We start from the raw sequence: 15,493 nt of genomic DNA on the forward strand, positions 1-15,493 counted from the left end.
AGAAGAGCAGCTGTACAGCCTTGCACAACTGTGCCTGTGCCTTTTTAAAATTAATTAAGGATTAAACAAAATCCTCTACTATTTTAAAGGCTTGGCCATATTACTGTTCCCTTTACAACTGCACTGTGTACAACACAAAACAAACAGATTTGCTACCATACTTTCTGTGGGCCAGACACAGTGTATCAAAACTAAAACAATTGTTTTAAGAACAGCAACCTATATATTCCAGAAAAGTCTGTAAGAGATGACAGACTGAAGTTAGGCATCTTAAAAGTGCAGTTTTGGAAAGTGAAACTCACAGGAGCTGCAGAGTTTCTGTTCATCAGGAAAATGGATCTAAAAATTTAGGAATGTTTCAGCTGGCTTGTGGGTCTATAAATATGATCACACCATTAGGAAAAAAAAAAAGGAAGAATCTTTACTCACAAGAATGATGGATCATGGTGACCAGGAGAGCAGAGTAGGGGAGGCTCCTGCTGCCTCGTGGCTTCGTTATGATAATCCCTTCCCTTTGCTAAAGCTGCTGCTCAGAGGAAACAGGAGTAGCTTTGGTAACTGTTATCCCTGTGGATGGCTGACATCATTTGGGACTGGCAGGACATTGATTTTCTATCAAAACCTTAATAGGTCACACATACAAAACAGATACACCAATTGATTGTTCATCTAAAGCAGAACTCACTTTACACAATGCCACTGCAGCCAATGTAACCTGGAGAGCAACTCAGAAACCCTCAGCAGTGGACATCTGCTACTGCAGACCACCTTACAACCTATTAGCCAAACTGGCAGGTATTATTTACACCTCCAATGGAATGAGTTTAAGGCCACATTTTTAATCATATATTGAATATTACATATCTCATAAAGATTTGCTTTTGGCCTAAGACTCTTTTCCTTTTGCTTCTGGTCAGACTACCATCAGTTTGTCATTTCCAATAACTTGAATATGTACATTTTCTAATTTCCAGTCACAGCTTTCCAGATTTTGGTCATTTTTTGGCAATGGATTCTTCAGAAATGCAGCATCTCAGAACATCAGCTGAAGCAGAACATCAGTGCACCATGCTCTAATGCACTGGCCATTTCAGCTTAGAAGCAGCCACAACTTGATGAGACTGAGAGCAGCTAAACTGTTCCCTTCTCTCTATTAAGTGTGCTAATACACCTATGCAGATTGACTTGGGATTTCTTTTTGTGCAGTCTGGAGATTATTTCCCATTCTATGGTGGCAAGAGCACAGCCTAGAAATAAATGTGTTCAACTCACTTCTCTCTAATGTCAGTGTAAGGCCTGGTGTCTTCATCCAATGATATGCCATGCAATAAACAGCTGCTATTGTCAAGTCAATTGTTTTGTACCTCCTCAACACTGTGTAAAATCCTGAAAGAGATGATGAAAAGCATGTGTATATCTTTTTATAAACCCTGACAAGAATACCTGTCCCTAGGAAATGGTTCCTCTCTACCTCACTAATGGTATTTTGAAAACAAACCCAAAAAGGTTAGAAGTGTGTCAAAGAACAGTTTGTTCTCTGAATAAAATGAAAGAAACCCTCTGCTGTACAAAATAAAAATACTGTATGTTTATTATAATTTAGGAATGTGAGCAAGAGGAAAGTCTTATTATAATAGCTTATAATCCATGGCAATCTCTCCTGTCTTTGTGTCAAAATTTATAGCATATGTGACAGCAGTAGGGTCTGACAGAATTTCTGATTCAATAACAGAGCTGAAGAAATAAACAGCTTGCTTGCAGTGGGGATTCCATTCACAGTTTCCCTACAGGAGAGAGTTAAAAGTAAAAGCAGTCAAAATGGACAGTATTATTGATATACAGTAACAATGCAGTGTGAGTTCCTGTTCCCAGCTGAGCACACAATGATCAACAGTTCGCATTTCCACTGCCATCCACTCACTGTGGAACACATAACTTGAAATATCACCTGCTACACCACACACTGAAGTCACTGAGCTAAAAATGGGCTTGGTCAAAGAACATTGAGATAGAATACTAAAAATACTTACTCCTTCTCCTCCAAATTTTTGCTTTTGTTAAACTGAGATGAGGTTATTTGTATGAAAAAAACTCTGCTTGGACCTAGTATCCCATTTAAATTCTGAATTTGATTCCAAACTAGAGAGCATTTGGATGCAAATCAGACTCTCCCATTTTAAGGTACAGCCCCTGCTCCCCACAAGAACATGAACAGATACTTTTAGTAATTCTGATGACACAGTATTCAAACAGTGTTAGAAGGGGCACTGCAAAACCCAAGCATAGCCAGCAGAGACCCACTGCAGTCCTACAGACTCTGACATAATAAATGAGATTGAAGATATATACCTTTTCATTTGACAGCTGCATCAGTCCTGTACTAACAGAGATATCAGCAGCAAGATGATATTCCATCCACAGAACTGCTCCGTGGCTCTTTCCCTTCCTGGGGAGAGATGCAGGATAAAACCTGTTACTGTACACAATCCTCACAGCTTAAACATTGCACTAGTGTTTAAGTGAGAGCTATAAAGCATAAACAACTTCTTTCCTTGAAAGAAAACTGAACAGCTGACTGAGTTAGTAACTGAGGCAGAAACCTTAAAGTATTTGCAGATATGAAATCTAAGAAAAGGCAAGGAAGAGAACATGTCATAACTACATCTGCTCAGCAGCACAGCCACTTAACCAGCACTGAATAACACGGCATGAATGACACAGCATAGCTGAGAACTTCCTTTAGAGACCCCAGCTTCTACTGACTCTGAATTTAGAGGAAATGTTTACCACACACTCTGTCACCTCAAGTGCCTGCTCCACAAGAAGCAGAGGCCATGCCACTGTGCTGCCTGCAAACACAACTGCTGCAAAGGCACAGAGACCCCACACAGATGGCTCTGCAGCCTATGAAAGCTGGAATTTTGTTTAATGAGAAATACAGAGTGTTTGAGTTATGTAAGATCTAGAGAGTTAAAAAATAAAGCCTTCTCGTTTTTTAATTCTTAACAGTATTTCAAGTTTAAATAGAATTAAGTACAATCCACAGCTATAGTGGAAAGTATCTCAGAAGATGCAGCAAAATACAAAGACTGCCAGGACTATAGTTAGAAGGAATAACAGCATATACATTAGAAGCTATTAACACAATAATTTTAAAGCTATTAAACATAATAATTTATTAATTATTATCATAATAATTTGACAAGCTAAGTAGAAGCTTTTTGTGCAAAACCTCAGCAGTAGGCAACAAACAGAAACATTAAAAACATCCAGGTAATGTTTTATTTTCTCTAAACTATAAATTAATTTATTTAAATTTTAGATCATGGTGAGAACTAGTGAAATGTTATTTTTTTAAACAGAGGCATATTATCTAATCTAATAATATCTAACATTATTGTATTATAGTTACAGCCTAATGTGAATATCCACAGGAAGCCTGTGTCAGAGCAACTTCCACAATCTTAGGTCACATAATTAAAAACTGCCAAGTACATTTGCACCAGTTAAGTGTAACACACTTAGAGGAGCTGTAACTCAACTCCTCTAAAGAGCTTGCACAGGAGGTAAAGAACATTTAATGCAGTGAGAAAACCAACCGTAAGAGCTGCACAGAGCCCTCTGTGCTCAGACACTGCTGTGGAACAGTCCTGGTGAAGTCAAATGTCAAAACCTCCTGTGGGTCCGAGAGTGACTTGCAGGGATATTCCCACAGTGGGTGAGGTTCCGCTTCCTTGGACTCCCTAAAGTTCAGAGAATCCTGAAGAAAGGAAGGAATAAAATTAACTGAGAACAACCCAGAAATGCAAATGCAGAGTATTTAAGCAATAAAGCTGCAAGAGGGCACGACTGCACTTCTTAGGCACAAGGGAGAAAATGTCCTACACACACGAAACCAAATGCTGTGACTGGGGCCCTCAGCCCTGAAACAGAAATGGGCATTTCAAAATACAATGCACTGAAATTTTCTTCTTCCTCAAGATGAATTCCACTCTGCAATGCCTGTACTTATCCACAATTAATCTAGATCAGAGCTCTAGAAACTTACACAAATGAATCTCAAACAACAGTGCTCTGCCTAATACACAAGTGTTTCAACGGTCACTAAATGCTTTATTAAGCCAAACTGAATTTTTGTTTTGCTAAGACTTGTCCTGAAACTATTTTTCTTACTTTAATCATATCATCCATAGTCCGGACATCAAAACCTTCACAGATGCCACATGGACTCCGGATTCTCCATAAGTCCTACAAAAAACAACAGGATTGTGTTTGGCTTTATTAAAGGAAACAGGAAATCTTGAAATCATTTTAGCTGTAGCTTAGACATCCAATAGCAAGCCAGCTACTATGTATACACTGCTAAACCATTACGACTACTGCAAGAATCAGAAGATAATTCTAGGAAAAGGTTTTTTTAAGTTGGTTAATTCTTTTATTACTGTTTTCAACTCCTCTGAAGAATATTTCTTACAATTCCTGTGTGTAGTTTACTTTAGAGCAGGTATGGATTTGCCAAGATCTAACCCTTGCAGCCCCTCCACTTTCACTGTCCAGCACAGGTAAGTGCTCCCAGCAGTGTCAAACATCTCCCAGCCTACCAGAGATCCACACTTCCCTTCAGCCCCACAGAGTGGAGGGAGATCATTTTAGCCACTTCATACCACGCCTCTCATTGATGTTATCAGCCCACTGGACAGACTGGCTCAGTTCAACATCTGCCTTTCCTTAGACCTCATTAATGGTCTCCTACTAGAACACAAACACTCATTAGCTGTGGATATATACATTTTATTACTTGTTCATTGGCACACTTGATCTCAAATGTTCCTGCTTTACAAGTGCTGGCAGCACGACTGCTGTACATTTAAACAAATACTGTTACAATTTCTGCCTGACTACAGCATGAACTAGAGTGACTTTCAAGAGTCTTTGAATAGACCCTTGAAATCATTTAATATTAAATGATAAAATTACTTGAGCTGATTTGCTGACAAGAGACGGCTGAAACAGCAAAATTCACCCTTCAAGATACCAAATATTCTTCCCTCAGGTGGTAAGTACAGAACATACTGGACAGTATTAAGATGCAATAAAGTTGCAGAGTACTCCATTTCAAGTGGATTTGTGTAAATATCTGACCAAGCTCACCTGGAACTCCACAATCATCATATGCAAAGAAGCAGACTGAGGTAGGACTGTGACATTGCTGGCAAGGTGAGTGCTCACAGCTGTCCTGGCATACCAGAAATACAGGTTATGCCACGGCAACAAACTTGTTGTGAAAAACGGCTCTCCCACAAGGACAGAAACCTTGGCAAAGAAGGGAAGAGATAAAAAGCATTGTAATAAAAAACAACAACTCACAACACAGGCGGTTTGGGTTTTCCAGTAGCTACCAGTGCAATACATTAAGTGAAACCATTTGGATAAAAACTTCTACTGCTCCCTAGGGATTTAAAGACTGTACACTGCACGTACAACATACTGGACATTGTTCTGTGGGTTTCGTTACATTTTTATACTGAATTCTCCCACAACAAAGTTTGTGAGAAAATACTGCAGTTTGAGTTTGGAAGGCTTTGTAATGAGTTACAGAATTCTGAAGTTTTGGACTATGTTATTACTTCCAAACAGATTGCAATCTTCTTGAGTGACAGAGCTACAGCCTCGTAGAACCAGTTAAACTGCCTTAACTACCGGGGCAATTATGCAGCAGGGAAAGCCAGACCCTTCAAAAACAAAGCCAACAACCCTCCCACAGTCTTTGTCTCCTTTAGTTTTAGTGGCACATAGTGTGAACCATTTACTCATTACATTTTATATGAATTGGGATATAATAGAATTCATTGTGGTTACAATTCATTTTTACCTTCTGCTGCTTACCACCCCCTGAAATTCAGTATAATGGACAACTGTAACATACCTTTTTATCTTCCAAATGAGAAGGCTTCAGCAACTCAGGACGTGCTTCTATTATTTTAATTTTATCTTCAAGATGATTTGCTTTAAAAAACTAAAAATCAAAAAGTAACACGCTGTCTTTATAAAAGCAACAGTTGAGATCAAATTAATAATTTTATTGAAAATAAATTAGAAACAAAATCCAGTAGACAAAAGAAATTTTAATAAAACTGCCTGCCATAACTCATGAGCATGATACAAATCTGTTCTTGAAGGCTGCATGCACCTAGAGCCAACGTGTCACACCTAGGGAACTAAAGCTTGTGTCCTCAGTGTTCTTTAAATTATCTACATAAAAAGGCAGATAACACAAAAGTTGCCTCACCTTCATTCATTTGTACTTTGAAGCATATGAGAAGGATAATCAAGAAAGATAACAATCTCTTCAGCTAGGAATACACTACATATTTAGTTTTTCTTTGAGACCAGGTTTGAGTCCTCATTTGCCCACCATTCCTGGTTGTGCCCTTTTGAGCCACAGGCTCTTTCAAACACACAGTGTCATCTGAAGGAGCCACAGGCCAATGGTGAGTGCAGGGAGCTGCTTGCAGTCCCTCCCCAGGCACCAGCTGCCTCTGCTGAGCAGCCTCCACTCCCTGGCAGAGCCCTCCCCAGGGCAGAGCAAACAGCAGAGCAGCCGTTCCCCCCGTCTCAGCTGGACAGAAGTGCTGGGTGCTGCTTGCCAGGTAAGACTGGTGCAAACTTTGGATGCTCTCACTAATCCTCAGAAACAAAAAGCCTGGATTTTTATCACCAGGCAATGGCAGCAGCAGAGCAGCAGCTCAAGCAGACAAGCCAAGAGAGAGATCCAGCTTTAACAGAAACTGGAATACTCACTTTCTCCATGACAGAACAGGACACACCAGAGTTTTCTAATGTAAACACCTAAAGAAAATACACAGTTAGTCAAACTAACTTTATAGCTTTTAATGAAAAGAATATGTAACTGAAAAGTGAAGGAACATTTTGATGCCCTAGTGAGCACAGTTCATAAGAACCATGCATCTATTCCAGAGCCCACTACAATGAACTTGTTTAACAAATCACCCCCCAAAACTACAGGCTAAATAATTCTGTTTTCACAGCTATACAGGGAAAAAACCCCAATTCAACAGAATGCAAATATTTATTTTCCATTTTTAAGTTGCACACAGCATATTAACATTTGCTCTAAGCACATATTTACTCATGAACAAATGCAAGCATATTACCAGTGTGCCAAATTGTAAATAACTGCTTAACATGACCTGACTGTATCAGTTGGAAAGTGCTCAGAAGCCTTTTGCAGTAAGAAAAAAAAATCCAAAATTGATGAATTTTTAGGCAATATGCTACACTCCTCAAGATTATAATACATTGCACATTCTCAGATATTCAGTTCAACTCTAACAGATTTTAAAGAGTCCCCTGTCAAGTAAGGCATTTATGTATGAGACAGCCAGGCAGCTCTCAGCTCTCAATTACACGGACCCAGTACTCTTACTGCTTCCTACTTGGCTCCTACAAATCTTTCACTCAAGACTAGGTAATAAATGTAATTATGGAACTGCAAACACGAAAGAATAATACCCTGCCAGATGTTTAGGTCCATAGAAAGAGTGTTTTAAAAAAAACAAGATACAACATGGCAAACAGGAAGCAGTGGGGAATGAGGAACAGCATTTTCCCTCAAAACTACACACTGGGAAATGTCAAATCTGGTATTTATTATCTTTCTAGACTTCAGCTTGACCAGAGATGAATTCAACCTCCCCTTCAACACAGTGTGAGCCTATTCCTCACTTGTGCCTGAAGAGGCACTGCAAATAGTTAAATAATGAGCTGGACATGAACCACATGAGAGAAAAATACCAAGCTAAAATGCAAAGATCAGAAAAATAGGACAAAGTACTGTACCTGCTTTGCTCCAAGATAGTGAGCCAGCACAGGCAGCAGACTGCCATCACCGATACAAAGGCAAACACTATCTGTTTTCAGAACCTAGAGAAAACAAATAGTCATTGTTATTCTTATTCCAGAGGGAAAATTTTCCACACTTTATACACTTTTATATCAAATAATGATTAAAAAATTCTCATGTAATTCCCTTCGCTTAGGTCTGAAAAAGTTTGCTCAAAAATGGATGTCTTTATTCAACTTCCAATACTATGTCTAATAAACACAGAGAGGTGCTACAAATTCTATGCAAAAATGGCTGCTTACCATTTAAAAATTTAATACTGAAGTTTTCAAGACAAAACTATAACTTCCATTTGCTGATGGAAGAAAAATACACTTTATGACCTATGTCCTCTGCAGGGGACAAACAAATTCCTTAAATAATCACTGCAGATAAGCCAGTATGTGCATCCATCAGAGAAGCCAATAAAACCTGCAGGCAGCAAACACTCACTTTCCTCAAGGCCTTGATGTATTGGCGTGTTCGGCTCTGATCATTCAGCTCCCCAAGGCGGGGCCTGTTCCACAGCAGATGAGCACGACACCTACACACAGGACTCTCCACACAAACACCTGCTTTAGGCTCCTCCTCATCTGCTTTATTCTCCCCTTCTCTGTAAAAAAATTCAGTGTAGTATCAACTACAGCATCAGTAACACGTTTTTGCTGACAGGCACAGTTATGCATTTAGGCTGATATGCACAGGAATGAATACTAACTCTGCTGTCACTTTTTCAAAGTTACTGGTCCTCCACAGATACTTCTGTACCTGCATTTCCAGATGAAGAGAGATCAAAAGGAATTTTCACCTTCTTTAAAAGACAAAACCAAGAACCATCCCCTACTTTTGCACTAACTGTGTTGGTTAGGTACTTTAGGCTATGCCCTTTCAGCAAACAGTTACTGGTTTGGATTTTGGATTCCTAGGTAAAAAAGGCACAGCAAAATCAGACATTTTAAAGCTAGTACTGGCTTTAAAAATGTTTGCTGCTATTGTCATTACAACCAACATGATTATGCTCTTCTTAATCTGAGCAAAAGGCAGTAATCTCAAAAAGACAGCACTGACAAGGAAAGAAGAAAATGGAAACAGAATGGCAATTCTTTCACTTCTTTATCTGTATGCCACTTCAGCTGTGCTGTATTTTAGGACTTCCAGGAATCAGCCATGAGTGTTTTATGCTTCTTTGTCAGAGAATGTAACCAGGTACGAGGCAGAAGCCTGCAGTCCAACTGAGTATTTACTCATAATGTGAATTTTCCACCTGTGCACTGCCCATGAAGCAGCCTTTCATGCTTTTCTACTCTTTAGGTTCCTGTCATGCTCTTCTACAAAAGGTAGTGCTCTAAGAGCAGCAAATACTCCAGCTTGGAGTAGTCAGCAGCCTTTTTCCCCCCCAGACTGTTACCTGGCTTTCTGCAGGCTGTACCACACAGAGTACTCGTCACGACAGGCGGTCAGGTACAGCTTCTCACCCCGCAGAACTGGCTCCTCCCGTGGAAGAAAATAAACACACTGCATCCAGTGATCTCTCCACTGAAAAGGGTTGAACAGAACCTTAGGAACTCACTCATAAACAGCAAATGGAAAGTGAATGAATAGCAGGAAATCCATTAGGAAGAATGGGCACAACTTTGAAAATGCATGATTAATTTGAAGAATCTTGTTCAAATTAGCAAGGCTGAATAAAGACCAATATCACATATTGAATAATATTGATTTCTTGCAACAGAATAAGCCCAAGACCATTGGGTTGCTCACTGGGCAAGCTTCTAACTCAACCAAATGAAAAACACCCCAAAATTGCTTTGCATTTATTAATGCTGTTTCATCTCCACAGTTCACTTTTGTCAGAAACCTGTATCAAACTGCTGACAGCCTCATGCACCTAGAATTATGTCACTTAGTGCCACTCTGATCACAGCACAACTATTCTATTTTGTGTTTCAAAAAGCTGGGTTTTGCACTGCAAATATCCTACACTGATCAGTCCTTCTAGGCTGACTGAACACCTCCAATCTGATAATTTCAAATTTTATTCTCAAACATACTAAGTGTAGACAATCATTTTGTAACTTCCTTTTGACTATGTTCATCCTGCTGGTAAATATATCCACACAAAAACACAGGAATCTGACTTAACAGTGAGAGTATTTCTGTAACTATTTATATCAATCCAGCACTTGCCTACACCAGCCTCTTTTTTCTTATGAGAGTATAAATATAATATCATAGATATAACACTTATTCAGAAATTTAATAGAAGAACTACATGGAAGCAAACCACAGACTAATATTTTAACCAGGGATGGAGACTAATTAAGGAAAAGGACATGGAAATCTTTACTTCTTCAATATAAAAGAAATAACAATATCTGGAAGACAGCTTCAGTCTTCAAGCTTTACATAAAAGATAACTCTCAACGTTTAACACTAAAGAAAATCTAAAATGGGCCCATACCACAGCTAAAATTTCTACAATTCCTTTATTTAGCATCTTCCAATGCATTAAATATTAGCAAAGTTCCTAGGCAATTTCAGGCAGAGCTGCTTGAACCTCCCAGTACTGCCAAGAGTTGCTCACTCATCTGACAAGGGGATGTGCAGGCTGAGGGTTTTACCTGCAAAGCAGAGGTGGGTTTTACCCAGTAGGGAGCCATGGTGCAGTTTATTGTCCCAGAGGGGTCCATGTCAATGTCCCACCAGGAAAGCACAACCTGTGCCTTGCCAGATTGCACAGGCTCCAGCTGCACTCTGTAGTGGGCAGAAGCACTCTGGACTGGCTTACTGAAATCCACACTGCAGGGAAGCATGAAAATTGCAGAAAGAAATAACAGAAAGATAATTGTCAAAAGAATTCTTCAGAAAATTCTCACCAGTTTAAGTTGAATGCAGAGCTTATATGAAAGGCATAACAGGATAACTTTACCTTACCTGAACATTGTCACCACATCACTGAGGGTACTGAAGTCACTTGAAGGCATCTGGTTCAGCTGGATATCACAAACAGAAGGAACACCTGGACAGTTCTCCATTTCTGAAGGTGGAACAAGAACTTTTTCACCATCCTCTGCCTCAACATGAACAGGAAACAGTTTCTTCCAGGACCACATTCTTCTGGATTCCACTAACTGAGCATACACTGTTGCCCTGTGAGGCACTGCCTCACATCCTTCCTGAGTGTTCAAAACAAAGGGTAACCACATTCAACAAGTCTGACTTATTAACATGAATGAGAATTAAATTAATTGAAATGCAAACCCATTTAAAGAGAAGCTGGACTGGGAGCTTTGAAATCTAAAATACAAGTTAATTTAGAGATTTTTGTAACATCAGAGCAATTTGTTTCTCTGAAACAAAAATGCAACATTATCAGTTTACTAGCCTCACTGAAACTTGCATTTCCATTCTTGTTCTGAAATAACAGATCTAGCCTGAGCTTCTCAAGGCAGAAAACTACTAAGCTATCAACAATAAAAGAGAGAATTGCTGACTGCAATGAGAAAATAAGAAAAATAATGGCTCAAATATTTATTCAAAGACAATTTTGTATCCATGTTTAAAGAGCGGAAAACATACAAGTTGTCCTAAAACCCCACGATGAACTCAGAGTCAACCATGAAGTCCAAAAACAATGCTTTTACAGAAAAAAAGACTAATTTCAATTTAGAGTTCTATATGCAAAGTAATACAAAATTATGTAGTGCTATTGTCTTTATATGGTGTCTTTTAAACTGGTGAGTGAAAACTTAGAAACCTAAATAAAGTTGTGCCATCCAGATTTTAATGAAGGGAAAACATTAGAAAATGTAAAAGAGAAAGGCCTAAAATTTTATCCATTGTTAAGTCCAAAAAAGGATATTATTTAAATACAGTATTTAAAATATTTTCAATGCAAAATGCATATATAGAGTAGAAGGAGCACAATAGGAAAAAAGAAACAACCAAAAAATGAACCAATGCCTGGGAGGTGAAGCTCATCAAATTTAGGAAAATTTTTTAAAACATCTTGGAACAAAGTTGTTATTAAGGAGAACTTCAAATCAGAACTGGATGCCTTTCTGAAAGACATTTGTTAACCAGCAAGTTATTGCTTTCAACATGTGCTGGTTTAGCATAAAGAAATTAGGTGTAATTTCAGAGCCTGTGATTTACAATATGAACCTAAATAGCTTTATTCCAGGAATGAATCTAGTAAATTATTGAGTGAATAAGAAACTAGCAGAGCTGATGGTGTATTTACCAAGGGATACAGAAGCCTAAGTTCTGTATGATCTCCATCCTACTTCAAAAAAAGGCAGAAGAATTTCTCTACTGATAGATGTGACACACTTCCTATTTTCTTACCTGTACAAGATATTTGTGTGCATGCTCATAGGTTGGTAAAGCTCCTTCTCCAATCAGCTCTGTATCAAACAATTCTGTTACCAGGATGTTTGCCCGACACTGCATATCTCCATCTAAAAGACACAAATATTGTAATGTTAAATTTTTATGTAAGTCTTTCAAGAAGATGCTATCCTCAATACACAAGCAATTAAAAAACTCATTCCTGTTAGAGAGTCTGCTGAAGACTGGAATTTCCTAATCTCCAATCTGAACCTTCCCTGGCACAACCTGAGGCCATTTCCTGTCATCCTGTCACTTGTCACCTGGGAGAAGAGGCCAACCCTCACCTGGCCACAACCTCCCTACAGGCAGTTGTAGAGATAAGGTCTCCCCTGAGCCTCCTCTTCTACAAGTTGAACCCCCCACCCCAGCTCCCTCAGTATTCTCAAAGCACTTGTTTTAATTAAAAAAAATACATAAGAAATAAGATTAAAACATAGTCCTTTGTGGTTTTCAGGTGCTTGCCAGTTTTTTTAAGCCTAGCCTATTTTTCTCACCTGGGCCAACTGTGACTTCAGTGGAATGCTTGTTGATTACTTTGATCTTGTCTGAAAAACCATTTTTCTCCACTATCTTCACAGCAGCATTAGCCATGGGCTTGAACACCTGTGAACAGCAAGAGTATAACAAAATGGTACCCCTCAAGCTGGCTTACAAACATGGAAGAGCATCAACACAAAATGCAATATATTTAGTGCTGAAAAAAATTAACATCTTCTCTATCTTTTCCTATGTTTGAAATTCACTACCATGAAACAAGGCCACGAGCCTCACTTGAAAAATTCAGAGGTCCATTGTTAATCAGCTGATCCAAAAGCTACTCCGATTTAACTTTTGAAACACAAGAATACCCAGTAATATTGTAGCATTTACATTAAACAAACTCATTTCTTTGTAAAAATAAAGATATATATACATACATCAACAGAAGCCCCTAAAGACTTACATGTGATCAAGACACTACATCAATGAAACCAAAACAACCAGCACTGAAACAGTCACTGAAGTCTGCCAAAAACCTGCCTGTATGAACAGTGTAATTGTGAAGAAAATTTCTGTTTCATTCAGAACAAAAGTAACAGAGATAGTACATAGCCTGAAAATAAGACCCTGTTGAATATGTGCAACCCTAACAAATGCTCACCTCAATGGCATAGCAGAAATCTGCCCCAGCTGAAGCTGCCATCATGGACAGGAGTCCTGTGCCAGTCCCTATGTCCAGCACAATTGCTTTCTCACCTCTCTCTTTTACTCTGCTCACTGCAGCACGGATACCTTGATAGTATTTCACATTCTGTGGAAAAGAACAAAAAAATCAACAACTTTTTATCCATTTATGTTTTTTGTTCAGAAATCTTGCATTCTTCGATTGTGAGTTTATAATCAGAAAAAGGCCTACAGACCCTCTTTATGACACTAAAGTCAGAAGTAAGAAGGCTTAGATCTGTTGATCTAAGAGCAGGTCTGGCACCTCAGAGAGTACAAAAATATGATCATTCAATATTTCAGAGAAACCCATATAATCACACAGTGACAGCTATTCAAGAGAAATGGCTCTTCTCCCACCATTCAAAAGTGTTTTGTTTCTATACTTACTCTGTCCTTATCATGAAGCATATCTGCATAGCGCGACCTGCAATAAAAGATATTCCAGTTAAAATACTCTATTCTGCAAAGCAACTGGTCCCTGTGGCCCATAAACTGACACACTCTTTGAGAACCTAAAGTATTTCCCAAATCTAAGGAATAATGTAATTTCAGTGATCTGGCTATGGGCATATGAATCAACTCATGAACCACTGGCACAAATCCTCTCCACAGCAATGGACCCAAGGTATAGACCTGTGGACAAACAGTTGTGAAGCAGCACTTGAGACAGATGTAAAATCATACAGAGCCATGAAAGACAGACTACTAATGACCTATTTTTTACCAAGACTTAAAATTCTTTTGGTTCCCATTTCTTCATGGGTTGCTCTACTCAAAAATACCCCAAAATATATCTTCTCACCTTCTCGGCTGTTACACTAAGCTCTTAAAAAACCAGAACAGGAACAGACAACTGGCAGTCATATGTTGCACTGGCATTTAAAAGAAATGTAGTCAGTGCATTTTGTTCCAACTCAGTCATTGTCAGGATTGGCCCCTCAGAAAACATTTTAAAAATTTTTGAAGGAAACTACTTGGAGAATGGTTTACAAAATTCTACATTGACAGCTCTGCCCTGTACACCACTGGGCACATTTACTGACATTTAGACTATTCTACAGTCTGTTCACCTCATGCCCTTGGAACTTCTACAAAGACAGACCCCTAAAATCCCATAAAAAAAAAAAAAGTCGGATTTGCTCATTTTCCAGTGTCCTTTAATGGAACAAGCAGCTGCTTTTCCACGCATACCTCGCAATCTCCTGGTGGTAGTCATAGTCCTCACCCTCCTCTACCCACTCCATTGAACCAGTGGTTGGATTGGCTCTTCCACAAAAAGTCTTCATGATCAGTCCAATTGTTATTGTATAATTTATATACAGTGTGCAGCTTTGCTTTCACTTCAGTATAATGCAACAAATATCAGCTACGAAAAAAAAAAGAACAAACCAACCATAAAATTGTTAGTAAACACAGCAAGTATCACTTTAGCTCTTGTACCTTTCCCCCACTACACCTGCCTTGGCCAGAAGTACTGGTGACCACCTTATGCTTTTTTCATAAGGACATTTTAAGCTGTCACCTAGTCCTAGACTGAAAAGGGACCCTGAAGATCATCTAGGTGTAACCCCTGAGAACTGAGCACAGAAAAGAAACCAAGACAGCAATAAATCCTCACGGAAGAACATCCCGTGAGTGAGCAGGTCGGGCCGGCGGCGGCCCCGAGCCCCCACAGCCTGCCCGAGGCGGGACCTGCAAACAGGCCCGGACCTTCCCCACAGGCCCGGACCTTCCCCGCCTCAGGAGTGAGCTGCGATGGGCACGGCCAGAACGTTCTGTGCCATCCCCTGCCCGGAACCTGCGCAGCGGGCCCGACAAGCCGCGGGCTCGTCCCTCCTCAGAGCCCCAGGCCGGCAGCTCCGCAAGCCGTGTGTACCTTCCCCGGACACCGCGTGTGCCTTCCCCGAGCACGGCGCGTCCCTTTCCGGAGCACGGCGGGCACGCCCCCAGTACGGCGGGCACGCCCCCAGCACAGAGGACACGCCCTCAGCA

General features: G+C 39.7%; 1 protein-coding gene across 3 annotated transcripts; it reads right to left on the reverse strand.

Moving 5' to 3' along the window:
• Nucleotides 1–1,561: 1,561 nt before the first annotated feature.
• On the reverse strand, nucleotides 1,562–15,484 carry PRMT7 (protein arginine methyltransferase 7). Of its 3 annotated transcripts, none has more exons than XM_063410867.1 (18): nucleotides 15,378–15,484; nucleotides 14,693–14,867; nucleotides 13,889–13,925; nucleotides 13,437–13,586; nucleotides 12,790–12,898; nucleotides 12,251–12,363; nucleotides 10,838–11,079; nucleotides 10,525–10,702; nucleotides 9,312–9,439; nucleotides 8,357–8,516; nucleotides 7,861–7,944; nucleotides 6,802–6,849; nucleotides 5,927–6,016; nucleotides 5,152–5,313; nucleotides 4,174–4,248; nucleotides 3,600–3,760; nucleotides 2,350–2,446; nucleotides 1,562–1,784 (listed from the first exon to the last, which is right to left on the reverse strand). In XM_063410867.1, the coding sequence occupies exons 2-18, from the start codon at nucleotides 14,785–14,787 to the stop codon at nucleotides 1,629–1,631; spliced, it is 2,085 nt and encodes a 694-aa protein (XP_063266937.1). In that variant the 5' UTR covers nucleotides 14,788–14,867; nucleotides 15,378–15,484; the 3' UTR covers nucleotides 1,562–1,628. The 3 variants fall into 3 exon arrangements, with proteins under 3 accessions (XP_063266937.1, XP_063266939.1, XP_063266938.1); XM_063410869.1 differs by lacking the exon at nucleotides 15,378–15,484 and adding an exon at nucleotides 15,231–15,360; XM_063410868.1 differs by lacking the exon at nucleotides 15,378–15,484 and adding an exon at nucleotides 15,120–15,256.
• Between the last annotated feature and the right edge of the window lie 9 nt (nucleotides 15,485–15,493).

This window comes from Prinia subflava, chromosome 13, assembly GCF_021018805.1.
Source record: "Prinia subflava isolate CZ2003 ecotype Zambia chromosome 13, Cam_Psub_1.2, whole genome shotgun sequence".
Lineage (NCBI taxonomy): Eukaryota > Metazoa > Chordata > Aves > Passeriformes > Cisticolidae > Prinia > Prinia subflava.

What these genes read in the sequence shown, in the direction of transcription:
- PRMT7 (XM_063410867.1), bottom strand. Translation starts at nt 14,787, where the DNA reads ATGAAGACTTTTTGTGGAAGAGCCAATCCAACCACTGGTTCAATGGAG. An exon ending in TGAAGTCACAGTTGGCCCAG is followed by an intron (nt 12,364 to 12,789) that starts GTGAGAAAAATA and finishes TGTGTCTTTTAG; the next exon opens with ATGGAGATATGCAGTGTCGG. An exon ending in CTCATTTGGAAGATAAAAAG is followed by an intron (nt 5,314 to 5,926) that starts GTATGTTACAGT and finishes TTCTTTGCCAAG; the next exon opens with GTTTCTGTCCTTGTGGGAGA.